A 27,773-nucleotide genomic window follows, 5' to 3' on the forward strand; every position below is an offset into this window, starting at 1 on the left:
TTCATTTTTGCTGTCCAGCAACAAATCTAAAATTCTAGCGCTGCAAGCCAGTGGCTTAAAGATAAATACCAGCATTTATGTTGGTAAAGACAGAATTTAGGGTGATGAAAGTTCTCCATTGTTCTCAGCGCCGGTTCCCAGGACAGGGTGGGGGGCGAGAGGGAGGCTGTCTTGGGGGGCCTGGGGGTGCTCTGGCTGGGGGGGCGTCCATGGGATGAACGGCTGATGGAGGGTCCACGGGAGGGTGGTCTGTTGGGAGGGGCTGAGGTGGGGCGCACCAGGGGCTGGCGGTCCGGTGGGGGTGGTGGAGGTGGTGGAGGCTGGCGCAATGGTGCTCGGACTGCCTCCTCTTTCACCCGTGTAAAGTTGATGCATCGACCCTGAAGGGACACAGCAGATGGCAGGATAACTGACAGTTAAGAGCTAAAATTAACGTTCTACCCATCTATCCCTAAAAAACAGTTAGACAGAGAGAAGACAAAATGAATCAAAATGAACCACACCTAATGTCTCAGTGGTGAACATTCAGAGACATCTCCTTTAACTCGTGTCACAAAAACCGAATAATTTATATACCCAATTAAGTCAGTGTATTGCTGTTAGCCCTGCCCATTCACACTAATGTTATATTCACCAGACTGCTTTTCAAATGAGGCACAATACAAGTCAGTCTTAAAAGCACAGTACATAATAGGCTGTGTAATTCTAAGTGAACAAAAAGATGTTGGAAAATGGTCATGTAAAAATGAATTTTGGACTTTTTTTGTACATAAACCCACACGAACATCATAAAACAAGCCCAATGGAAAAAATACTATAAAACAATAAAATGTAGGATATGGGCCTTTTAAAATCTGCCACCCTGAGTGATTATGGCAGCCATGGTGGGCACTGTAATATATATATCAGTATGTGAAATTTGAGCTCTCACAGTCTGCTACTGAAAGAGGCATAATACTGCATTTACTGTTGGATGCACTACAGTAGTTTCTGAGCATGCATGTGCACACATTCACAGCAGAATTCAGATCACTATGGGCTTATTACTGATGTATTCCATCAGACTAATGATAAATGTGAATGAACTGTGAATTATATACCTATACATATGATTGAAAGCTCAAAATCTCAAAATCTATGAAATTTTGGCTCTAAATCATGTTTTTTTTGCATATCAAAACATGTGTAAAACAGGTGTAACCCAGTGATCTGAGCATACTGCCTTTAAAGCCTAGCTTCCTCTGGTATCTCTTACTTTGCAATAAGTGATGACAGTAAAAAGTCCTTGCAAATAAACAGGGTTAATAAAAGAACAAAAGAGCCTGCTCTGGAACTACTGGTCGCAGACTGGTGTCAGTCTTAGGTGGCCTGACTGGCTTTGGCCTGCAATGCCCAGAAGATGACCCCCAAGAGGACACAACACTTCACACACTCAGAACCTCAGCTGTCAACCATAATTCTGTCCTTAAAATCATGGGGGTGGGGTTGAGGGGCTGCAGCAAAGCAGTTTGGGAAGAATGGGTGCTGGTGAAAATGCCCTTCCTCCACTGAGGAAAAGCTTTGAGAAAAGCTGCATTCTTACAAGCAGAGTGATTCATCATTGTCAGGAAGACTAAACTTTCAGAAGCTATTGTCAGGATATTTTCAAGGGTTCCAACGTAAGGATGACCTAAACAAAGGTATTCAAAGCTTTACGCACCATTTATTGCGAAAAATGAAACATTCCGTAATTCTGGACTCAACATCACTGAAAGTGGAACAACATCGCTTTTGTCACAGCAATAAAACACTCACCAGCGCTTATAGAGAGACAGCGAACATTATTTCAGGTTGAATTTGATTTTGATTTTTTTTAGTAACAGACATGTTCATGTTTTAGTGTCAGACATGTTCATGATGAACAGCTCTTAAAGATGGGAGTATTTAGTGATTTCGATGTGAAAACATGAAGCTCCTTATTTATATTATTTGTTAGTTCCTTTGATAAATGCATAGATAATTAAATTGGTATTAATTATATTGTTATCTAAATTATTATCTAAATCAGTGGTTCTTGAGATTAGTCCTCCAGTACCTCTGCACATACCCAGTCCAATTCAGGAAAGGCCGGTTAATTTGCTGATTAGTTGTGTTGGGTGTGCTAGAGCAAAAAAAACACTGAAATGATATTGGACAGAAAAAGGACCAGGACCAGCACTGATATAAAACATTATCTAAAATGTTACACAGTCAAAACTATATGAACTCACATATATCCAATAAAGAGAGACTGTCGAAGCATTAGCTAGACAAATGCGGAGGGTCATGAAAGCAGCTCCAATCAATCAGACTCATTTAATATGATCCAGCCTGTGTTGATGAGGGTCTTTTCAACAGCTAATTGACACAAAAAGCGCAACACTAACCTATGAATATCTGGGCAGCTTTAAGTCCACAGTCAAGGGGAGAAACTCCCTAAATCCATTTGAATTACTTTCACTTGAGTGGCAATGAGAGCAGCCGTCAGGGGGGTGCCACTTTCTGCCACGCCGTTTGATTACTCGTCAGACAAACAGATGGAGAGTTTAAAGGCCACAAGCCCAACTGTGACAGGAGAGATTCCCCTCCTTTTGTTCCAGCTTCTTACAGCACTGGATCAAGGCTGGGGTACGGGATGGACCACCTCACTTTTTTTTTATGAGCCACAGCAATGAGGGCACTCAGAGAGTCGGCTACAGTAGTAAACATTAAAATTCTACACACAGCCAGTCTCTCCTCAATGACATACAGCTAAAACAACATATCTTTAAAATGATGGCTTTAAATGTGTTTACAACAAGCTTTACATAACAACTATCATATAAATAAGGGGAAGAGTTAACATTATTGATAAAATGTTCAGACAATGTAAAGGACAGCTGGTGTTTTCAATCAAAAAATTAAGAGGTTTTGATATGACTAACAATATATTTATACATTTTTTGATATTAAAGTCTTTCTGCAGGCCCCCTAGTGACACATTCCACTAGCAGAATGGAAACTGACTCAGATAGTTTTAATTAATGTCACCAATTAAAAGATTTTTTACTACTAACTCTGTTGGTTTTCTGTGTGTGAAATGTTGTTGGGCTGCTAGTAAGCAATGAGGAGTGAAAAGGGAGGGGTGAAAACCCCTGCTATAAAAACAATTCACACCACTCCATATCGAGATAAAACAGCCAAAAATAATAAAAAATTATAAAATAATTAATAAAAATGGTACTTAAACAAAATAAAATACTTCTTTTAAACTTGACTTGCATGCTCACCAATAAGGGTGAAAATCCAGTTCACTTACAGTTTTGTAAGTCATACACATTCTTATTGATATCTATTTTATCCATGTTATTAAAAATGCATAGTTCCAAATCAGGCAGAAATTGCCATTTCCGGCTACTGTGAAAAATGGTTAAAAGTTACAAAGTTTTGTTATGGCAGCCTCAATCTATTTTTTCAGACCTGCGGTGCATGGAACTGCTGTTCAATTAATCTCATCAACCAGAGGCTTATTATTCATTTAATATTGAGAAGACTTATTATTCAGTACTGTTAATCTACTATAAATTATTATGCACGTTATGTGTAAATTCTGAGGAATTCAAATGTAGGCCAGTTTAAGAGGTTAAGGTGCTAATCTGACTAAAAGACTCTTCAGGCAGAAGCAGAAGATGAAGATGTCAGTATAGTGAGGGTGAGATACAGCTGTGTGTACAGGTGCATCGTGTTAAATGTGTTGTAGCCTGACGTCCCACTTCAGAAACTGCTGTCCAACTGCTGCAGAAGCTTGAAGCCTGCTGGGGGCCATCCACAATGGTTCAAACACCATATGTGCTGATTTCTCTCCATTTCCCTTCCCCCTCCACTTGCTAGCTCTCTCTTCTCCCTCCACCACATCTGCACAGTATTCATGAGGCTCCATTCTCCATTCGGGCCATATGCTCACACTGGTGTGGGGCTGTTGCATTGCTGCTCACCAAATTGTCCCATTCGCCGCACACGACCGCCAGAGTGATGGCTTCACCCTTCTTGCTAAGCAACCCCGAATTTATGCCCACCAGCCCCCACACTGGTCAAACAAAGGCCTAGCACCATAAAATGTAGGCTCTATACTCTGCTCAGTGGCACCATGTCACATCAGAGGTCTCTGTTTAATAAGGTGTTAAATCAGACCACCAAGTATCTGTTTCAGGACGATCCAAAACAGGAGAGGGAAATGAGTGATAAACTACGGGTTACACCCTTTTCATTCTCACTTTTATGTGACTGTAATGTTAAATGGCTAATCCCTTCTGCTAGCCAGACTGGGTCATTTTACTTTTACATTCCAGTGGGTCATTAGCAAAAAACAATCCAGTACAAAAACATGGCTGCCTGCCTTTCCTCAGATTTTCTTTGTCTTAGCAGTAAATGGGCATACCCAGACCATGCAAGGCGACTCATTTTCAACTGAAGTGGCCTTGTAAACAGGGCAGACAAAAGAACCAACAAAGACTTTCAGTGACAAGAAATCCTTTCTTCAGAGGATAATAAAACAAATCTGTCACTTCTGCATTACAATGTGTGCACTGAGGCTTTTGGATAAAGAGTTTAACCTGAATGGCATCTGTGTTATATATTAGCTATAGGTTGTACATGTTAACGCTGAGCATTAATATTAACCGGCTGCATTTCCTCTGGATTCAAAAGCCTTTCAAGCTAAAAGACATAAGCCATAAAAAGAAAAAACTGATACACAGATATGAGAAACGTATACTGATATGTGAAGCATATGTATTGGGATATGGGAAGTTAACTAAGCTGTTGTTCTTGAGGCTAAAGTAAAGAATGTCAGCTCTGATTTCTGGGTCTTATTTCTCATGCAAGTTAAACTAAACCAAGACAATGTCATACCTTTTGTGTGTGTGTTTTCAGTCCCCCGATTTTAGCTAAGCATAAGCATTGGGACAAATAGGAGTGAGACGGAAAATGTAGGGCTGGTTTTAGCCAGTGAGTTAGGCTTTTATGTTTGTTTTTGAGCTAAACAGTATTTACGAAGGTAATCACTCAGGAATTCACTCTGATGGAAAAGTAAGATATATGTGCACTGCAAGATCAAAAGTATAGAAAAGCTTCAAAAAATAAGAAATATTGGAGAACTGGACCATAGCAGCCAATGACAGAAAAACATTAGACCTGTGAAGACAAAGCCCAGAATAAAATGGCTGGTGCACTGTAGATTGCAGGGTTAAAACTGTCACATGCTACCGTTCATAGAAGACTTCAACAGAAGCCACATTTTAAGTTGCAAATCTCTCATCGGCACCATCAACAGAAAGACCAGACTGGAATTTACAAACTAAGCACATAAGGCAGTACCATGGTCTGGTCATGTATGGCTGAACTGGCTCAGTGGTCTTGAGGATTCAAGTGAACTAATGAACTCTGAAAATATACCAGAAATATCTTATCTTATCCTGTCTAAACATGCATCCAAACACTTTGGCCAGAAGTTCATAATGCAGCAAGACAGGAAACCAAAACACACGACACTTACCTAAAAAGTTCAAGAAAATAAACCATGGAGAGTTTTAAACTGAAGTGTTCCTAATTAAATCCAACTGAGCATGAATTTTGAGGCAGTTATTGCATGTTTGGTGTGCGCCACAAATGTTAACCCTAAACAATTATTACATAAGCTTTAATTGATTTGTCTCACTGATTATACTGTTGCTGAAAAATAAAAGCTGACATTTAGCCTCATATTAAACTTTGAATAAAAATATAAACATGCAACAAAATACGTTTTTTGCTGTCCCCTTTTTAATCCTTCACATTGCATATCAGCGTCCAATATCTAAGAATGTGGCCTTTTCAAGTTATTGTTTATGCAAATTTAGAATCTGGACTGGATTTTTCAGCTTGTCAAATAAATTGAGACCACTAAGGCCCACAATTTTCCCTCAGGGTTATATTCATATATTCATACAACTGGGACTATGAAATAAGTGGAAAATAAAAGTGAAGATAATAATGGCCTGTGTTTGCATCCCAACTTTGGACCCTCAGCCACAGAAGCAGAACTTCACAACATACTTTCAAGCCTCAAGAAGGTCCCCTAGAGAACACGGGGAAAGAAAATATAAATATAGGAAACAGAATGAGGGTAAAAGGGGGACAGCAGGAGGAAGACATAAGCAAATTAGGAGAATTAGCAAGTGAAAAGGTGACAAAAAAAATGCAGATTACGAATCAGCAAGTAGGCTAGCAGTGAGACAACAGAGAGAGCAGGAAGTTTGTGAGTGCATCCACTGTGGTGTGCGCTGTGTGCTGTGCCAGCAGGGCTGACGGGACATTGTTCTGCAGGTGGGTATGAAACACACAGCTCACTGTGAACATGCTCGAACCAGTCTGAATGCTACAGCTGTTATCAGCCAAGCCCTCTTCTTTACTGAGTCTGCTGCCTTTCCCAACGCCTTTCAAAGCTCCTGCACAGTGTACAGAGCAGCTGGGCACTGGCCCTCCCTCACACAAGCAGTCCATTCTGTAGCGCAGTTCAATAAGAGCAGGGTAAATCAGATGAGTCCATCCACAGTGGGAGTGGAGCAATGCCTTGTCCTGCTCAATGGAATCAGACTGTACGGTCCGCAGCGCCCCGGCCCACATGAAAGATGCCTTTCATGACCACGCAGATGTGTTGCCATGACGCAGCTTGCTCTGGTGGAATAACGCACTGACAAATGCCTGCTCACAGAAATGGGATGCTAATGGACCTGAAGCAGAAGTTGTTCCGGAACAGACTTGTTCCATGCGCAAGGGAATTACAAACAGCTTGCTAAGCCTTTCCTCATTCTCACTATTACTGTCAGCCCATTATGTCATACTTTCTTAATGTATTTTTATCCATTTCCTCTCTTTCTTTCTGAAATAGTTATAAATAGCAAATGTATAAAAAAAAATCATACTTACAGTTTTCATAGACTTTAAATTAGACTTTTCTGAACCATCTTGTGGTCAGAAAAACAAAATACTGTGATACATCATTTTATATTGTGAAAAAGCCTTCAAGTATATGTGATTCTCTACTGCCCACCCTTACTTTCATCAAATGTTTTGAGCCCCTGCATAAAATAAATCTCCTTTAGTAATGAACCTGTATCCTGGAATTTCAAATTCCACAAGGAAGTCAATCTAAAAGAGCCTAAACCTTATTTCACCTGACCAGCTGTGCTCAACAGAGAGCCAGTTTAAACATTAAAGCAAGGAAGAAAAGTGCCTTATAAGGCAAAGAGACTTGCCAATTCTTCTGCATGCTGGCCCAATTGTACTGCATTCCAAGGATGTAGACTGAAGTATTTGATATATATATCTCACTCAGATAAAGCCTTTTAGGTGGCTCTGTTATGAAAAAGAGTAACCTCAGCGATGGACTCATACTGGATATGTACCTGATCTCCAGGCTGGGGTCTCATTAGAGACACTTGGTCGTATCCACGGCGGAACAGAGCCCACAGAGCGTCCAGTTTCCCCTAAGCACAGCGACACCACTCAAAAATCTTTCCAAACTTCATGTGCTCTCTTATGAGTGTTAATTCTATATTTTCAATTTATTATTAAATTAAAAGAATTAAATAAAATTCTAATTAGAATTAAATTTTATTCTATATTTTCAATGGATTTATTACAGAAGCCATTTGTTATTGTGGCCTAATGGTAGCGTTCTACATAATGTATGTGATATGTTACATTATGAATGCACAGCACAGAAAGTTTGAGGGAATGCAGTACCTTAATGGGAGAGTACCATCTCCTTGGGGCAGCCTGGTTTCTGGGAGGCCTTTTGGGTTTGGGCTCGTAGGGCTCAAACTCCTGCTCAGGCATCTTCACCACTGCATTCTTGGGCTTTTCCAACTTAGCCCCTTCTTCTGTAGAGCCTTTATCTCCCCAGCGCACCTACACAATACCAGCAAAACTTCACAACCCTCACAGGCAAAGAGAGGAACCCTACTCAAGGCTCTGTATCATCACTGATGCATCACTTGCACCTTCAAAACAGGGAATTTACATGAAAAAGGAAAAACACTCTAAACTAGAATGTACGTTAATATTGATGGGTATCACTCTCCAAGTGCCATGATCTCAATGAAGTGAACAAACACCACACAAACATACCACTGTCCTCAAAGAGACACAAAAGCCAAAGAAATATATTCCTAGGTGTCAAAAATATGTTCTTAATATTTATATTGTATATAATATTTGTGTAATATTTTTAAGTTAGAAGATTCATTTGAACACTGCAGACAGCCTGAAATGAGCAGTTCTGAACCATTTTTACTGGTTCATTTGTCATGAAATGTTTACATAATGTAAAGAGCTAGAGATGGGAAGTGTGGGCTGATGCCGATATCCAATATTTTTTAAAATATGTATCTGCTGATGCATAAATATTTATAAAATGTGGAAATTGGTACTAAATATACATAGATTAGGAATACAGAGAAATGTATTATTTATTTCTTTAGGGTTACAAATGGAGTAAAATGAATAAAATGTGGAGATTTTAGCACAGTAGCCCAGTGTGGCCTGAACGTTCTGCTCTTCAGGAGCACAATAAATACATCATCAAATATCAGTTTGGAATATTAGCCAAATCTAAACACCTATAAAGAGCAGCTGTCATTTTCAAATGACATAAAAATGGACTTACAAGTTTTCATATAACAGTAATGTTATATTTGTGTGTATTTATAATGATGATCTGTAAATAAGAGGTTTCCAAGGATCTCAGTTCATAATGGAAAACTGTAAGGCCTACTTTAAGTAGCAACGCCTTCCGCACTGGTAAAAGGCACACAGAGAGAATTTCAAGCCATGTTATATGCTCCTATAGCCACAGGGCTCATGACATCAGTTGTCACATTTGGCCTTTATACCCCTGTAGCCTCTGTTAACCTAAGTTAAACTGCATTAAACTTAACGTAGACTGGTAATGTGACTGGACAATACAGCACTGCATATCAACGGCAGAAATGCCTCTTTCACTGTTAGCAGTTGCTGAATCAATGGAATTTTTTGATAAAATAAAAAACATGTCAAATTAAATAAAATATATTACCTCCATTCGTTTAATACCTCCAACTCCTCTGCCTCCATAGTATGAGGCATCTACCGTAGGCCATTTCTTCTTTGGCATCCCATCCTCATCATCAGACTCCTGCACACACACAGGCAAACACACGCCAAGTTTAGATTCTCTTATAAAAAATTAAACCAAGTTTTCAGTACATTACTGATACACCCAAGTCTAAAACAACCTCACACTGTCTGTTCTTTTTAAAGGCTCTGATTTAGAGTCAGTATTAGTGTACTCCCACGCAAACAGGATAAACACAAAGACATGTCCAAATAATGCCAGAGATAAAAATAGCATCCTTATTGTGATTGCAAATCAAAGGGAAACTTCCAACCCAGTAAAGCCGTGGAGACAGAGCTCCTTGTTTGGGGAGTCAGTGTAAGTGGCACAGATGCGCACTCTTAGGCCATTTCCACAAAGCTCTTTTATTTCACATCAGCCTCGCCTTTGACCTCTGTGAACAAAGCGAGCACAAGAGGGTCTTTCTGCATATTCTGCTGTGTGATGAGTGCGTGCTGTCTGCCCATCGGCCATGCTAGAGTGCAGCGACGCTCTACTTTCTCCCTCACGCTCGCTCACTTGTGCTGCTGCAGCCGCTGCATGAGTCAAAGTGTCACCATCTCTAAGAGAGTCATATTAGAGTGAGCCAATGGCTTATTACATTCTAAGACTTATTATTCAGTAACTACATGGACTACATTGCAGACTGGCTGAGTTATTTTTAAGTTATAGAACTGGCCAAGCTTTCAAAGTTTAAAGTTGTTGCCAATGAGAGCAAAAATTTGTTGTAATTTTGTATGAATTATTTCTCACTCGTAGCTCATCGAACCAAGTGGAAGTGCAAGTTTGTTGAAAGTGCATATTTCAAATCTACATCATATATTTTATTAGTACTTACTAGTTGATCATATAGTGTATAGTCTTGCTTCGCAGGATGAAGAACCATCTTTTATTGTTTTTTATAATTTTGTTATCATTAACTGACATAAAAACAAACAGAAGAAGGTTGAAAATGCAGACAATTTTGTCAAGGCATAATGTAAATTGAATGTAAATGTAATTCATTATGTAACTAACAAGGTAATTATTTATGTCTACACTATGTCTATTTATCCACACTGAGAAGAGTTGATAACAGCCTTTGTTATTGTCAGTAGCTGTTCAGTATCATGTTAAATCTGTTACATACACACTCAAACTTGATGAGGGCCAGATATAATTAGTGAACTCACAGGCTCAGGTGGTGGCGGTGGAGGTGGCTCTTTGATGACCTGTTTGTAATAGAAAACTAAATTATAAAATATAAAAAAAAACATAGTACCACTGACAATTTTAAGGACATATTAAGCATAATATAATATTATATAATGTCACTGTCACATCACAACCAAAGATGAAACTGCAAAATGTTTTCTTTATTTCATACAAATTGACCAATGGAAACAGTCTACTATACTCTGAAAAATTTGATGTTACATTAACTACATTAAAAATACTTCTTTCTTCACTTGTAAAGATTTTGTTTTGGAGATATGAGGTTTTTTTATGACAGTGATGACATATAACACTGTACAAATGTCAGAGACCACTCTTCATTGATTAAATTTTCATTCAAAATGGCCATTAAGTACGAGTTATTCACTTTCAGGAGATATTTCTAAGAAGATCTAGTATAAGATAATTGTCTTGCATGGGGAAGGGGAAAGTCAGAAGAGTTTCTGAAACTCGAGTTCAAATACACAGAGGAAATGGGAAAATGTGTAATCTTTTATTAAATATGTATTATTCTTTTTTCTGTCTCTGAAAAATCAACAACTTTGGCCGTTCTGACTGCAACTATAATAAACGAAAAGTGGTCTCTGACTTTTGCACCATACTGCATAAATATATAATTTGTTTATCCAGTAACAGTAGTATACCATAAAAAACCCTGTAAGACAAAAATGCTGCTGTTGAGACTTGTTTTCTCACAAGTCTTCACAGGTTACATTACTTAATCAGGCGCTGATTAAGTACTCACCACAGTGCAGCACAGAGGCCAAAACCACCACAACAGCAGCAAACCCACCAGCAGGAAGATCACCAGCAAGGCCAGGAAGACAATGGTGCCGTCAAACTGCACTCAGATAAAGAGACACACATTTTATCTCTATTCACACATCAGCAGGGCCAACATTACTCAACACAAGCAGTAAAAAGACAGGAAGAACAGACAGGAATCTGGCTGCGATGTTATGTGAAGGGACCTAAGATTGACTATCAAATGAATCATATTGTAAAGCCCTTTGCTAAGAAAGAATGTAAACTTACTTGAAGTGCCTCCTCTGATGAAAGAAAGCAGAGGAGACTTCACAAAAGGACAGAAATCAGAGAAAGAAAGAAAAATAAAGAATAAGAAGGGGATGGAAGAAGCACACAAGATACAAAATGAAAGTCAAAAAGAGAGAAATTATCAGTGGGATCACATTCTCTAAAATTGCTTTTCTGGACTGCACTATTTCTGGTAAAAGTGATGTTTTCCTTGAGTGGCAAAGAAGCAGAAGGTGTTAGATCCATGTAGAACAAATTGGATGTACTTACACATTCTGTGGTGGTGATGTGCACTGCACTAGTGATGTAGGAAAAGCCTTCATTCATGCTGACTTGGAGATATATCACCCTGCACCAGAGCACAAAACAGATAGCAGTCACGCTTCAGGAAAAGCCACAGCCAAAACAGACTCTGAACATTCCTCTGGTGGCTTGTGTGAGCTTGTAATCATGTTATTATTCCAAGCCGTGGAGCTGAGCTCAGCTCGCTCTCATCAAACTTTGGCATGGACAAAGTGGAATCTGGAGCAGGATAAAAGGGTGTGTTCACAGTTATTTGGTGAGCGATAATTTCCTCAATGACTTCCACTGAATTCCCCTCTGTTGCCTATCAGCTCTGGCCATCAGAATGCTGGGAGAATGCAAAGAAGAGGGATTTGGCAGATAAAAGCTGCCTGGATCAGTCCATTTAGGCACTTGTTTGTATTACCGGCATGCTGGTTGTGGACAGGTCTGTGCAATGTATTGTTCGTTAATCCTTATTGCAATACTGTAATTTGCAATAGAAGATGACTTTTATAAGCAAGGAATCCAGTCATCAATTCATGCTAAGTCATATTAAGTCATTTTTAAACGTTACATTAATGTATTTTTAATATTGTCAGTATCATATTTAAACCTCATCACCTCGTTTTTTTACACCAGTTGAAAACCCCGGTTACTTTGTATATTGTGGGGACATTTCATCATGAATAGTCCCACAGACATGATACAGAACTCGCATTAACATAGCCAGATAAGAATAAAGTATGAAGTTACAGCCAAAATCACAATTGTTTCAGAGTTGTAGTCAGGAGCAGAATGTAAGAGTGAGGAAGCAGGGTGAGGCAAGTGAAACCAGGGAGGAGGAGGAAACCACAGCTTTTCTTCTTGCTGCTAATGGCTTTGTTCCGTCTGAAGAGAATCCTTAAACAGTCTCGCAGTCATTTGCACAACAAGAAGATCAGGGGGCACATCCATAAACCCTTCTCACTGGTTAGATAAGATGAATGAATGTATCTGGGCCAGCTTCAGCTTAAGAACATTCTCTTTTGCCCTTCAGAACAACATTACAGGTGCATTCATACATTTACTTTAAAACTCTCTTTTAAAATCAGTGAAACACCTCAAATTTGTGTCGTTTAAGAGTGAAAGAGAACACCATTGTAAACCCCAAAGTCAAAATTCATTAAATCAATTCATTCATTAATTCATCATTCGTCTTATTTCTGTTATTTCATCTGGGTTTTAACTTGTTATCTTCATATAATGGGTTAGGTTTGAATACATTTTACAAGTATGTATCAACCAATATAGTGTTTTGTGTTCAGGTTTATCAGGTCAGCCCGTGGTACTAGCATACACATAAACAACTGGTTGTGGATGGCCTTTAATCAGCTTTTGATTAAACTGGCACAAACTCATTGGAATTCCCTGAAATTCATAATTCTGGCAGTTTTGAAGCCAGTGAGTCATTACTTATGGAGTAGTCCATTATTTAGTGTTCTTTGATGCTGATGTTGATGTCATCAGCAGAGCAAAAAAAAAAGAGATTAATTTAGCATAAATGCTTCGAGTCCATTCATGTTATGTATTTTCTGAGGCAATCAGTTGCCTAAAAATAATAAGCCAATCCTTTTTGTGTTGTTGTTTTTTTCATGGGTTTAATTACATAAACTTAATTATAGTGCATTATAGAAATAAACATTTTGATCTTCCTCAATAATTTAACTATTACACAATAAAAATATATAACCATAACTAACTCTAAACCTCTATGTTCTACAAAGTTTTAACCTTTTAAACTTTTGATTTTATGAACTTTGTGAACTTTATGAACTTGTGATTTTGTGAACTTAAAAGTACCAGGGAAACAGATTACCTCAATTATTTTGAGGTCAACTTATGCGTGTGATTGTAAACCAATGGAAAAAATTGTAGCTGGTTAAAAATACTCTGGCCACTCCCTTGCTTTTTAGCCAGAAGGGCCAGGACATGCTCTTACCAGTCTGAGAGCAAATCCCTCTAAATTAAAATAGAAAATAAATTCCAACAATGCTCTGCATAGACCTATAGACCAGCAGCATAATGAGCTTTGATTGAGTATAAATGTGCAAATACATCCTACATTTTTCCTTTATATGCTACTTGTTTTTGTCCACGTGTCCGGTCAGAATCATTCTTGAAAACCTGAGAACCACATAAGGGAATTTAACCATAAGATGTTTCCAGCTACTCTTATTGTTTTGCTATTTACATATAATAACATCATTATATACATTGTTATATATATGTTCTGTATCATCAGGTTTGAGTCTGCACTCATATAAATGTCAACAAACATACACTTTGCAAAAAATGTAAAGGATGATTTTCTTTATACCAAACAAGACTGTGTGCACAACAAAATCTTTTCATCAAGTTTAACATAATTAACATAATATAATATCTCATCTTCTGCTTACAAATATAAATGTATCAATGGAAAGCTTACAATCTGCATTTTTGACATGATTGAATTTGCATGATTACAACAAGCTCTTGTTATTTCTGATGATAACAGAGACTTCTAAGGGTTAAGTCACCAAGCTGTGCTTTGGTTTGCATTAAGAAAAAGAGGGATGTTTGTGAGGCAATCAGAAATTGGACAGTAGCAGCCCATTCTTATGGACGTCAAAGCTGTCACTGTCCCTCTCAGCTTCTACATATGACAGCTCTCTCAAAAATGGAATCTCACCTAACATGAGGGATGCTTCCATGTTTGGCTCCACCATGGGCACTAAAGAAAGTTCTAGCCTGATGGAAATATCCACAGCGTTCACTTCTGGGGCTATATCCCTATTTTATACACAGGAAAAATCAGGGGATGTAGCTGTCAATAGGTTACTGTAGGGGTCTTGCCCCGACCTCTCTCTCTCTCTCTCTCCCTCTTCCTGTGCCTGTGGAAGGCCTGCACACCCCTTCAAGAGCCCCTTGGCAGGGGGAGGGGAACAGTAGAACGGGGGTCTGGTGACAGAGCCATCTCATCCTCCATCAATCAGGCCGTGGCTGGCCCTTTTTAAGCACGTCTTCGGAGAGCCTCTCAGTCACCACGCGTTTGGGTGACAGCACTGACAACTTCATCTCAAAAGACATGGCTACCACTGAAGTGAGGGGGGGATGACAGACAGTCTGTGCCCTAAAATCATCCTCTCTCCCCCCTCAAACATGACAAAACACACACTCACCTCTCATATGGCCATCCACAAATCCAAGTTAATAAAACTGACATTCTCTATTTAACATATTCAGATTGACATACTGATGCATTTGCCTTGTGCAGTTGTGTCAATATCTGTTTCAGTATCTGATGAAGCTGGAAAGAAGCGGCTATTTCTGTTATTACCATAGACATCATCATGATCTGATTTATTGGTCTGCACCTTTTAACACAGAAACTGAGCACACTGTTAGCTAAACTCATTCTGCACTCACAGTCCAATTTACTTTCTTTTTCTTTATTTTTTACTTTCGTTCTCCTCTGTGAAGAATTTAGTAAATCATAAATAAAGCTGGTTATACACACACACACACACACACACACACACACACTTTCTGAAACCGCTTATCCTTCTGGGTCACGGGGCACAGAAACAGCAACAACATTTTCAACAAAATCATTTTATATTAGGCTGGGTCATTAATTTTTTTTCTCAATTGTTTACAATATTTGTCTTAGTCTAACTAGTTAGACTTTGTATGCCGGACAATAATCTAGGTGGTCCGTGGGTGGAGCAGTAGTGGCATATAATCAGCGGGGTTCTGACCTTATCAAGCCAGCAGACCGATGTATGCTTGCTACCTGGGAAATATCAAACCAGCAAACTGCTAAATGCTAAACAATGCTGCTAACTAGGAGAGAGGAGCTGGTTAACAGCTCTGCTGAGCACAGAACATCTTTGATGCTGTCTAAATTTCGATAAAATTATTCAAATCTTAGGGAGTAAAGTTGAGCAACTGGTGTTGAAGAGAGAGAAACGTGAAACTAAACCTGTTCTGTGTTTTTTGGATCTGTAGCCTTATATCTCAACTTAGCAAGCAGGCTACAGACCCAAACAGTACCACACACTGTACAGGTTGGATTCTGATTAACAGATGCTCTGCTAAAACAACTGTAGATGATAAAATCTAACTTAATGTCTGAGAGAGACATAAAACCAAATCTATCCTGTTTTGTGGTGTTTGGAACATGGTGTTACAGCATTTTGGCTAAGCTTATGACAGTTACCGCTTGTGTGTTTCATTAGAAAGAGCGCATAATTAGACTTGTTTAATTAGAAAAGTGCAGTGCAGTGAAATGTTGAATAAAAATCATTGTACTCATAGTTTTTGGTATTTTTTAAATGTGGCACTAGTGGTGCTTTTTGCCTGTTTCAACTTATGAAGCCTCAGAAACACCATGACACAAAATATCACGACACATACTGTCTGTCATGAAAATATTTTCATGCATCATGATATTTTTGCCCACGCCTAATAGTAGACACTGTTTTATGCCTCACCACACAGTGACAGCTTTGGGAACAGTCACTATATCTTTCATTTTCTCAGTAATCCCTTTGATGTCTTGTAAAAAAAAACTAAGGTAGCATGTGATAAACTACTTTCAGCGTTCTATTACACTATCACTATCATGCTACTCACAAATGACCCAAGTGAGAAAGACAAAGGTTATGGTTATGGTTATGGATTCCAAAACAGTATAATAGAGATATAGATGTACACAGATGGAGTGTCAAGTTGTGTAGAAAAACACCCCCTTTAGCTCCAGGACCAACGTGGCTCTCCCTCACTGGGAGACAAGAAAGGCTCAAACAAGCTGAGGAAATCTTCTTGACAAGAACAAGACATGAATTCCTCAAGGTGTCTAGAGCCGGCAGGGCTCATCATTATGCAGAGAGCTTGCAGCACAGCATGCAGCTGCTCGCAGCTCATTTGTTCTGAGAGCAAAGAGCCAGCAGGAAGCTGAAGCCACTCTTCAGGGTCTAACTCTATCTCACGTGGATATGGGGGCTCCATGTTTCACTCCATGGATCTGCTCAAGGGACCAGCAGCCCTAGGCTCACACACTCACTCACTCCTTCTCACACAAGATGAGCCCATGGTGGCTAAACTCTCAGAGATGCTAATTAAATGCTCGCCTTGCGTTCTGCACAACACGCCTGGTGTCTTACTGCGTTAGGAGGTGTAAAGCTTGACTGATAAGGGAAATTTCAAATGACATTGACCCTAATTTTTCAAGGGTACCAATTTGAGATGTGTTAGGGCAAACAGGGTAATGACTGACTTCAACACTTACTTTCCAACTTCATCTATCACCGGTGCTGGGCAAAGCAGGAGTGTGTCTTCAATGTTTACAGGTTTCTCATCTGTAAATGAAGAACACAGCATATCTGAGATGCTCTGATATGAAAAGTATTCATATATAATAAGCAGTTATCTATGTGCTATCTTAGAAACGGTACAGGTTAAAACAGGTTAAATGGCTAAAATGCTGAAAAAATCATTCATGAAATGAGTGATGAGCAGTGTTTATACCAGTATCTAAGTCCCCTTAAAGGGGAACTCCAGCAAATATTTAAAATTTCTCCATATTTCAATCATTAAAATGTAAAGAAAGTAATTCAGAGTGGTTTCATGTGGAATGCATTGTTCTAGAGAAATTAGAGTGAGTTAGAATTGATCACAGTGGTGGTGATAGGAAAAAGATATCTGTAGCATTTATACCTGCAAAAGACAAGCAATTTATGATCTGTGTTCATCTCGCGTATCAGGAGGAGGTACGACATTCAAGAATTTCTCCACGACAGGTCTGATATGCTTTTGAAATGACAAAAAAGAGTAATAAGTAAAAATTACTGGAAATAACTGCCTTGGATGGCTAACCGTTCTCTGTTGCTGAGGGCGTTGAATTTCATAGGCACATACTATAGCCTACATACTATAATAATTTTAGCAAGTTTTGTTTTATGTAAACTGTTTTGTATTTATTGTCAGTTCAGTTTTGTACTATTGAAAGCAGATTTTATTAATAATAAGAAGAAAAGTGTATTTTCTTTATTATCCAGTACTTTTTATGTTTAGTACAGTTATTCAAAAGCATAAATAAGGCTACAAATAAAATAAAAAAAAAACCCATCATTTCAGTTTTTGGTTTCGGTTTTCAGCAAAGGTGTGTTTGTTTCCATTTCGGGCAGGAATTTTCATTTCAGTGCACCACTAGACATGGCCTTCACTGTTCACACTTCACTGTTTTTTTTTGATAGTAAATAAGTTTGTAGCAGACATCATTACCCCTGGTTTCTGTCACCACCACTGTAATGAAACAATTAAATTATGCAGGGTTTTTTTTTAATGGTAGATTTCCCCTTTAAACACACTCTTACTTACTCATGGTGACTGTGTCATTGACTTTAAAGCTGCATAAGACCTGATCAGTGTTTCTAGCATGCAAAAATCCATTCCCCTTCACAACCACTTGGAACGACTCTGCAAGAAATACACACCAGAATCATTTTAAATAAACATTCAAGCTGCCACTCTGTAGAAACACACCCTACAATCATTTGATTTCTTGCGGAAAATATGTAAACACTAATTAAAAAAAAAATACTTTGATATATAAATGTTTTATGCTTATGTTTACAGTAAAATTCCACTGGTCTGTAAAAAAAAACACATTCCTCCAAAAGGCAACACCAGGTCTCTTGCAGATCTTTCTCGCTTGCAGACCTTTTTGAAAAAAGCCGTGCACTGTGAAATCATAAAGTCTGTATGGCCAGAGGGCTGGTTACCATGCCCACTTATTTGTTCCATCCCTAACCTTTCAGGAACACTCAATTCAACTGGAGAAAAAAACACAGCATATGCTCCAGTGGTGCTAATAATAAAAGTGATGCGGTTCTCAAATCTCTGGGAGTCCTTTGGCTGGGGGGGAACTGTGTTGGTGGCTGGCAAAGCTGACTGGCTGACCTTTGCGCTTCCTCGGGCAGTGCTGGAGACCTACTGACGGCTGCTAAGCAGCATATGTTAGAGAGAAAAACACGCTCGCTTAAAACCTGTCTCAGTGGGCGTCAGGAGACACAGAGTGAATGTGACCTTACTGATGGCACTGTGTTCATGCGTGCGTGGGAGGAACTAAGAAAATATGTAAAAGTAAAATTTAAGAGGATTCTTTGTTGTATACACTGTTCTTTTCAAATTAATTCACTTTACGCCTTTAACATTTAACTGCAAAAAGTTCACTGAATAAAAAACTTGTGCAATGTGCCATCAGGGAAACACTGCAGTATGTAAAGGTCAAGCGAATGCCACTGCTGTAAGAAATAACCTTATGTTAGTTGGCATTTTCTCTCTCCTGCTGTACCACATTATATGTCCTCATCTATACATTTCAAAATATACTATTGATGCACTTCTACTTTTGTATTGACTTAAAGGAAAAAAGGTTCTTAACTTTTTATGTGCATTAATGTTATGAGATTCTGATTCACCCTTAATTTTGCACTGTTTCTCTTAGTCCATTCATTATGAGACGCTCACACATTGGTGTTTTCAAAATTCTGTATTAAAAATACATACAATAAAAAAAATCATTACAGATTTTTGACCTTAGAGCAAAGATATGACCATTTTTAACATCTTCCAGTAACAGTGGAACTGAGATAATGTTTGCCAGTGTGGCTGGATAAAGAACCTTCTGAGGTCATTAGATCTTTGATGCTATTTTCATGTACATAATCTAGATCAGTCATTCTACTTCATAAACATCTACATAAATTCCAGCCTCTCCCTATCAGATTAACCTGTCACTACCTTTCTAATTAACCCTGTCTGCCATGCTAATGCCTCTCGTCTCTCTGCTTCTGCCCAGAGAGCCTCAGCCCAGCCTGCCTAATGCGACGTCTGCATGGCTGAAGTCGTTAATTCCTTTTAATTTCAGGGACTGCGGTATGCACGTCCTTTTCTTCCCGTGTTACTGTCAGACGTGCGTGTTGGGTTGTGACAGGGCGGTGCGGGGGGGGGAAAGGTCAGCCTTGGGTGGGCGGTGGGCAGTGCTGGCAGCAAGATGGTGGGCAGGGGCTGGTACACTGTCGACCCGCGCCTTCCACTCCATGCCGAGCTGACGATTCCCATCCACACCTGAGACTTTGACGGGCCAGGCCAGTTAGGGAAGGGGTGCCACGTCCAAGCACGGACTTTTCAATCACTGCCAGAGCACAGGGGGTTTGGGGGGTGGTTGGGACAGGGGCTGCACTGGGACCATGAGCATTAATCAAAGCAACGATCGCTGTCATGTCAGATAGCAGGCTCTGCTCTCAGTGCGGACAGAGATGGCCTGTTTGCGGGCTGTGTGGCCTGGTCACTTCACATCAGCCTGATCCCCAAGTCATGACACTGTGTCCAAATGGAACTACAGCAGGACCATTGTGGAAATTACCTTAAAGATACATCTCAATGCATGAGTGTTCAAGTAAGAATTAGGGTTGGGCAATGGGACAATATATTATGACAAATATATAAAGGAATTGTCAGTCTTTTGGGGTTAGAGTCAGCCACAGCCTAATGTGGACACTAGACCTGACTTGGTCAGCTGGTTCAGATGGCACTGAGATCTCCAGGCCTTGTCAGCACAACAAGCCAAAAACCAGCTGATACTGATAGTGTGAATGACTGCAATATTCTCCTAATTCCACCAGTGTCTGATGGTCAGAGGCATGAATGTATTGGACACACATATGTGACAAACAACTTGAGATATTCAACAAAGTTTATTTGAAATTACTGTTGTACCTTAAATGGCACAGCAGTTACATTCTTGCACCTGTACTGGGGCCAGAATGCAAGTGCTGCTCCATTTAAACTGGAAGGAAAAAATTGATCAAAACAGTTCCTAAATAAAAAGCCAATTTTAGCCAAATGTAGATGTGACTCAACATTTAGCACCATTTTTGCCAGAAACCAATATCGACATAGGTTTATCTACATATTGCTCTGTTTTGTTTTTCCTATTTTGCACATTAAAAATATTTCAGGTTTACTTCGGTTGTTAAAAATTCATCTTGTTGAAAAGTGAAGGGACATCCCAGAATAATAAGCCACTCTTAATCTACCAAAACAGGTTTAGTTAAGTATCTAAAATGGTTTTATTTTACAAAAAAAAAAATAGATTTTTTAATGTAGCACTGCTGGTTCATTCTGTCTATTCCAACTTAACAAATTTCATAAAAACTAAATATTGTGTTTAGAGATAAATGTCTTTAAGTATAGCAATACTATATTTTTGGCATTCTGCCCACCTCAACTAAACATGTACTATGAAGATAAGCATGGCTATCTGCATCATTACTTAACACTATCAATCAATTTAATATCATGATGAATGGGTAGCTTTAAAAGGACCCTAGCTTATGGCAGATTTCTGTTTCCACAAAGAATTCTACTGCATTAATTAACATTCCATTAATTTCTGAGTGATATATTCCACTAATTATGACATTCATTGTCATTTCCTGTAAGGATTAAGTTAATTAATCAGCTATGTAAATTTGACTGGTTTGGGGTCATTAATACAAAATTCAGATCTTAAGGTCTAATGGTTCTGTAGAAAAAAAAAACAGAAATGACAAGCTTTCTGACTCTAATGACATAATCGTGTTTGATTAAGATAATATAATTGAAATGATTAAACACTCATTTACTTTAATATCTGTTATCATGCACTGATGGCTCTACTATAATAACATGGCTGAAGAGCAGTTACATTTTCTGCTTTATCAGTCATCATTTGACAGCAGACATAGAACCTGCACTGTTTCCACTATGCAGCAGAGTTGATGTCCCACAAAGTGACAGAGAACTTATTGTTGGGAATGATCAAGTGATATTAGAGAGCTCTGTTTTTGCCTGGCTGGTTCTTCTTGGCCTAGTTTGCCACATCCGATCTGTTAGAAGGCCATTCGCTGCTGAATGGCCTCGCTGCAGCCTGGCCTTTAACAGTGATATGCCCATTTGTTTAATTGACTGCTGCCCAGTGGACAGGCCTGCCACACTGACTGCTGGTGTGTAGAGCGCAGAGGATGGATGAGGCTTGACATGACCTTATTAGCATGCACTTACTGCATGAGAGTGAACTTACAGCATGGTCTCTGTGGCAACGTCGCTGAGCAGATTAGCTCTGCCCAGACATGATCAATTTTCATTTTCTGATGAGCGCTCTTCTCTAGGCACGTTAGACCATGGCAGCTAGCCAACTACCAGAGAAGCACAGTCTCATTCTGCATTCTCTGTTCACCGTCTCCATCTACTCAGTCTCCATATATTTTCAAGTTTACAAGTTTACAACAGTTTACAAATTTATTTTTGAGCATTATACAGTCGCATGCAAACGTTTTAATTTTTAAATAAGTAAGTACACATGCTCTACAGAGAACACATGTCTGTACATTTTAAAGCACAATTACTGTTTAAATACTGAATTTAATATATTAGAAAAAAATAAATAAAATAACCTGTGTAAAGGTCATGGCATGCTTATTATTATTATTATATTTTATGTTTTTTCAATAAGTTAAATAAATAGAAATGGTGCATTAGCATTTGTAGAAAAATGCCATATTTAAGTCTGTTCCCTACAGAGGATAACTTATTTTCACTTCACATGTAACTTGACCAGGGGTATTCTTTTGCATACGTCTGCACTTGTATTCTGCTTTTTTGGGGGGGTATATCCAAAAATATACAATAATATAATGTTCAGTAGATCCACAGTGAAGTTCTTACCTCCAGCGCACACGCTTGAAGGCTCAGCTGCTAAAATCTCAATGCATGACTTTTTGATGATCTAAAGAAAGAAGGTATATAATATATATTAAATATAGCACTCTATTGGGCTATAAAGATCTAAGACAAACACAACAGATAAACTTACAGAATCGATCATTCCCCTCAGGGCCTGGAAACCTCCCACGACAGGGAACACATGCTCAATAGTGTCTGCAATGGTGGCCAGCTAAAAAACAGCACAAAATATTCTTATAAGGTCAACTCAGGCCTCAAACGACTACTAAAAGTTTGGATATGATAAATTCATCAGTATAATTAAATGGCCCTGGCTGACCAAATTTACATATTGTATTTTGTACCTGTGTCTGATTGAAGTCTTTCACCCCCACACAGTACACTATGGCTCCCAAAGACCTGGCCCTCTGTGCCTGCACACAAATAACCAGCACACATGCAACCCTCACAATGTGCAATTGCTAGACTGAATTAGGGAAACACAGAGAAAAAGCTACATACAGAATGACACCACTAACTTGTTTACTTGCCTCTTGCTGGGCTGTGATGAACTGATTTGTGTTTAACTCTCCATCTGTCAAAGCAATGATAACACTGGCTGTCTCTGCGAAGCAAAAATGAGGCAATACGGGTTAGTTTTTCTTAAATATCTGTGCAAATACACAGTATACACTGCACATACTTTAACTTAATGCGGCACTTACTGTATTTTCCATGATATATTTGCTCATTTGCCTGTAATTGTAAAGCAAGTATCAAATATTACTTCCATTTAACAGAGTACAATTTGCTACAGTCAAGTACAAATCAAGGACTGAATGCATAAACAAGCAAGATACCTTCTGTAATCCAAGATTCAAAAATGTGTCACCTCCTGGTACCTCTCTTTTCAGCATACTCAGGCCTTTGTTAATGTCATCTCTGTGCATTAGGAAAAGAAATCAATTTGTTTTTATTTTGTCTGTTAAAACTGTAAGGTGGACCTGTTTTTTTGAGTTACTCGGTTTATCCAGACAAACACTTCTAGTTGTATACAGGCCAACTGAAATGTACGTGTATCATACCTATTCTCAGTTAGTCTCATGATGGTATTTCCACGTGTAGAGAAGACAATGAATGACATCCTTAGCATTGGGCTGCAATATTAATAATTGTAAAACATTATAATTCAGGATTTTGCAGTAGGATGGGATGCCCAATCCTGGTCGGGGAGATCTACCACCCTGGAGGGTTCACATCCAACAAATCTGGCTCTAATATTCAGATGCTTCCAGCCTTTATTACCTGGATCAGGTGTAAAGATTAGGGTTAAAACTAAACTCTGCAGGATAGTAAATCTCCAGGATCAGGACTGGGCACCCCTGCAGTAGGATATCACTGAATAAAAGCTCAGCATGAAAATACAACACAAAACAAAGTAAAAAAAAATACCTTATAAATTTCTCTGCTAGATGTTCCACAAATGAGTAGATCTCAATCCAGTGATGTTTGACACTTCCAGATCTGCAGTGAAATAAAGCAACAAAACAACAAATGCTTAATCTTACTTATATTTCCCTTTCATGCTTATTATTTGTTTCTTACATGATCTGAGTGAGGAAACTCCTGGACCACCCTGTAAAAGGAGCACAGCTCACAAATTAATTACAGGCCCCAAAGCACTCCCAACAAGGGCTAATTGCCTTTGTGCCAGATGATTCTGTCTCCTGCTAACAGGGAGCAAGACCCCCTCCTGCTGGAGCCAGTCATTTGAATTAGAACAGATGGCAAGGGCCAAGTGTAACAGGTTGGGATCCAAACTAGAGCTGGCATCTACATCGACATCTGAAAAGTCTAGGGCTTCAAACTAAACACGCTGCACATTCTGGAACAAGTACAGTGTTTAAGATTTTATCATTTTTAAAGACTTTAAAACTCAAATTAACACCATAATCAAAATGTTACTGTAATATAATTGCAAGCATTCATGCTAATATGATAAAACAGTAACTGCATTACACCATGTTTCTACACATACAGTCCCACTGTTTTGTCATGACATACATGCATTTATGTCACTATATTTTCCTCGACATCACAAGATATCAGGTCTTTTGAAATATACGATCTGATAACATAATAACAGGACTAAGTGAAGCTATACGCTGGGTTCCATTCAGGCAGTTTGGTTGCAGTTTATGCTCACATTTCATGCTGGTAGTCATTATTTTCAGAGCTATGGTTAATCTTGGACTTCAGCATCACTTTCCTTTGTTAGGATTAATAACTGCCTTGAGCAGCCACAGTTTCTGGGAGTGAAGCCTGAAGCAGCTAGCATTTTTTCTCCAAATAAAGAATAAAGTGAAGCTGTGGGCAACCGATATGAACATAACTGTACTGATAAATACATTGTTCATACATAATTTTCAGTATATGGCAGTATATGGAGTACAGGTATAAAAAATACCCAAATTTAAAATGAGTCATTTTTCTATTATTCATTTTTGTGTCCCAAAGTGCTTAAAAAACACCTGTTTTTTTTGTCAGTACATGGATAGAATTTGTTTTGAATCACTTTCATTAGTTTAGTTTTTGTGTTTATTAGGATATTTTCAATAATTAATTTTCAAACATGAACTGAGTCAATAGCCTACATGTCAGTGTATATCTTTAGTCTTTAATGCACAGTTTATTGATGATGACAGTGAAAAACAATTCTTTCAGGAAATTTAGCTTCTATTACAAACAGCAGTTTGTAGTTGATTGCTATGTGTTGCCCCTTTATTTTATGTTGGCCATGGTTTAGATACAACTGCTCATTAATGACTCTTTCATAACAGAACATAAAGGTTCACACCCTGAAGAACCACAAAAGAGTTTTATCTGTGAATTTAGTTCACAACATAACATATATCAAGTTAGATGAGTGGACATTTGATTTAAAATCCTATTTTAAAATATATATAATTTGGAATGAATTTGAAAAAATGGATTTTGCTGTTTTTTTTTTTTCCATTTTCAACATATAACTGTTTCTAAAAAAACATAAATGTGCTGAAACTTTAAACTGCTGAAATCAGCAAAAACAGAAATTCAAGTTCAATGCTGTTGTGGAGGGCACGCTGAGTGCAGGGCAAGTTAAAGCATGTTTGGCTATTCGCAGTTCCCAAGTGCTTAAAACCTGATGCGATCAAGAAGAGCAGCTGAGAAACCTGCAGGGGGTCTAACCGAGGGACACAATATCAACGGTACAGCATTAGAGATGACAATACTTCTTTTTCTTTTGCGACACTGATAATAATACTGAAACCTTCAGTATCAGAGTACTGATATTTCACCTTTAAAAACAAATCATTTTTAAAATAAGCTATTTTTAATTCAATCTGACTACTCAAACACTCCACCTCAACACAGGAACAAATACACAGCTAACATTATGCCATACAGTGTGAGCATGTACTGTTTCAGGGTAGGGGGCAATATGATAGCATTTTATCATTACCTTTAGAAGATATCTTACAATCTGCTTTTCTGAGCCTAACGTAGGTATTGTCAGTACATAAAGAACGCTAACTATTGCAAAGTGAGCATAATTAGGCCTGTCTAATTGGATTTAATGCAATGCAGTTTGTAAAACATTGAATAAAAACCATTGTATTTGTAGGTTTCTTCTTATTGTAGAACTTTTATATACGGCACTATAAGAAAAGCTAAATATTATGATGCATAATGTGTACTGAAGCATTGCGATAAAATATTTTTGCCAAATCACCCACCCCCATTTCAGGGCAGATTTGTTACAGGATTGGATTCATTCTGTGGTTTTTTTCCCCTCTAATATCTGATCTAGCATTTTCTACTGATATTAGCCCAATACTGATACCCATGGATACTGATATGTCATCTCTACATGGTAACACAATATCAAAGTACTTCTAATGACATTTAGTCTTGCCATACATTCCATGTCAGAAATGACATGTACAGTACATTTAAAGTAAATTTCAGATCTCTAACTATGAAAGAAATAAGAAAAGTGATTTGACTGGACTGGTCTTAATTCCACAAATATAAGATTCTAGTTATAGTGCATTCATTTGCAATATTTCACTAAAACAACATGATATTTTTTAATATAAAATGATTTTAATTTATCATATTTAATTCTGAGGCTTGTCCATCCCCTCCCCCATGATATGACAGCTAGACATGATGATCACTACACGTTTGTTTAGCTTATAGAAATACACTGATATGAAGTCTCACGCTTTTTTCAAATCATCCCAATGTCAGTGAAAACCACAGATAACCCCCAACAACAAAATCGACTAAGTTATGCTGTATGCAAAGCCACTGCCTTGAGCACAAAGGCAGCACAGACTATTTCAACCCCTCTGTCCTGTTTCAAACTGCTCAGATCTTGGTCCAGGAAAGAAAATGCCGGGAGCAAAACAATTTGATTTCCTTGCATCACTGTCCAGCCACAAACAGTAGAACTACTTTTGGAGCTCCTGTCCTGTTAGACCTCGAAATGTACAGAGAATACCTAACATTAGGCTTTACTCTGCACATCCTGCCGGCTGCCCTCAGGGAATATCTCCAGCTGGATAATACATTCTCTACACATCAGGACTGTTTTCTTCAACGCTGGATGACTGAAATACCTCAAGTCATTCAGCCTAACTCAACTGCAACTGCTCTCTTAGTGACAGCAGCATTGTTTCTGTGAAAAACCGACAGGCGGGGAAAGCTGAGGCTGACTTTTTCGTGATTTCAGTGACAGCAAAAGCTCTGACAGCGGTGGATTTAAATGTTTTATTTCGTCTAACTGAGGGTGACCCAGCGGTCACACGGCAATGAGGAACATTTGAGATGCTCTAAAAAGGAGGTCCACTTACTTGTCGAGGACAAAATACAAGTCGAAGGCACCTTGACAAGACCTCTCCTCCTGTTTAACATTAGGCTCGGCTTTGGCGTTTGGAAGTCTGAGCACCAGCGCGACCAGCACAGCCACAGCTAGACCAAAGTTAGCCGGAGCGCGCGCCATCTTTCCCACACGCTTCTTTTCACTCCAGAAAGGAAAAGGCACACGACAAAAGTAAGATTTCACATATTCCCTCAGAGAAGAAATATCTCTGCCGGCAAATGTATTCCACAAACGTGACCGTGATTCGTTTTGTCACGGTTTTGAACGCTCGAGTCAGCCCAGTTTCCAAAACATCGTTGCACCCCCTCCTCTTCAAAACATACCCGTATT

At 38.7% G+C, this 27,773-nt stretch overlaps 1 protein-coding gene across 1 annotated transcript; it reads right to left on the reverse strand.

The window, feature by feature from the left end:
- On the reverse strand, window positions 1–27,773 carry antxr1d (ANTXR cell adhesion molecule 1d). Its single transcript, XM_036574145.1, is given in 19 exon segments — window positions 1–214; window positions 216–380; window positions 7,443–7,523; window positions 7,783–7,947; window positions 9,113–9,211; window positions 10,363–10,401; window positions 11,151–11,246; window positions 11,711–11,789; window positions 17,037–17,106; window positions 18,128–18,226; window positions 22,520–22,580; window positions 22,668–22,748; window positions 22,882–22,950; window positions 23,068–23,141; window positions 23,242–23,272; window positions 23,377–23,458; window positions 23,602–23,673; window positions 23,969–24,040; window positions 27,415–27,773. Coding segments are annotated over 19 exon segments (1,674 nt in total). The 5' UTR covers window positions 27,564–27,773; the 3' UTR covers window positions 1–124.

Source organism: Colossoma macropomum, unplaced genomic scaffold (assembly GCF_904425465.1).
Source record: "Colossoma macropomum unplaced genomic scaffold, Colossoma_macropomum, whole genome shotgun sequence".
Taxonomy (NCBI): Eukaryota; Metazoa; Chordata; class Actinopteri; order Characiformes; family Serrasalmidae; genus Colossoma; species Colossoma macropomum.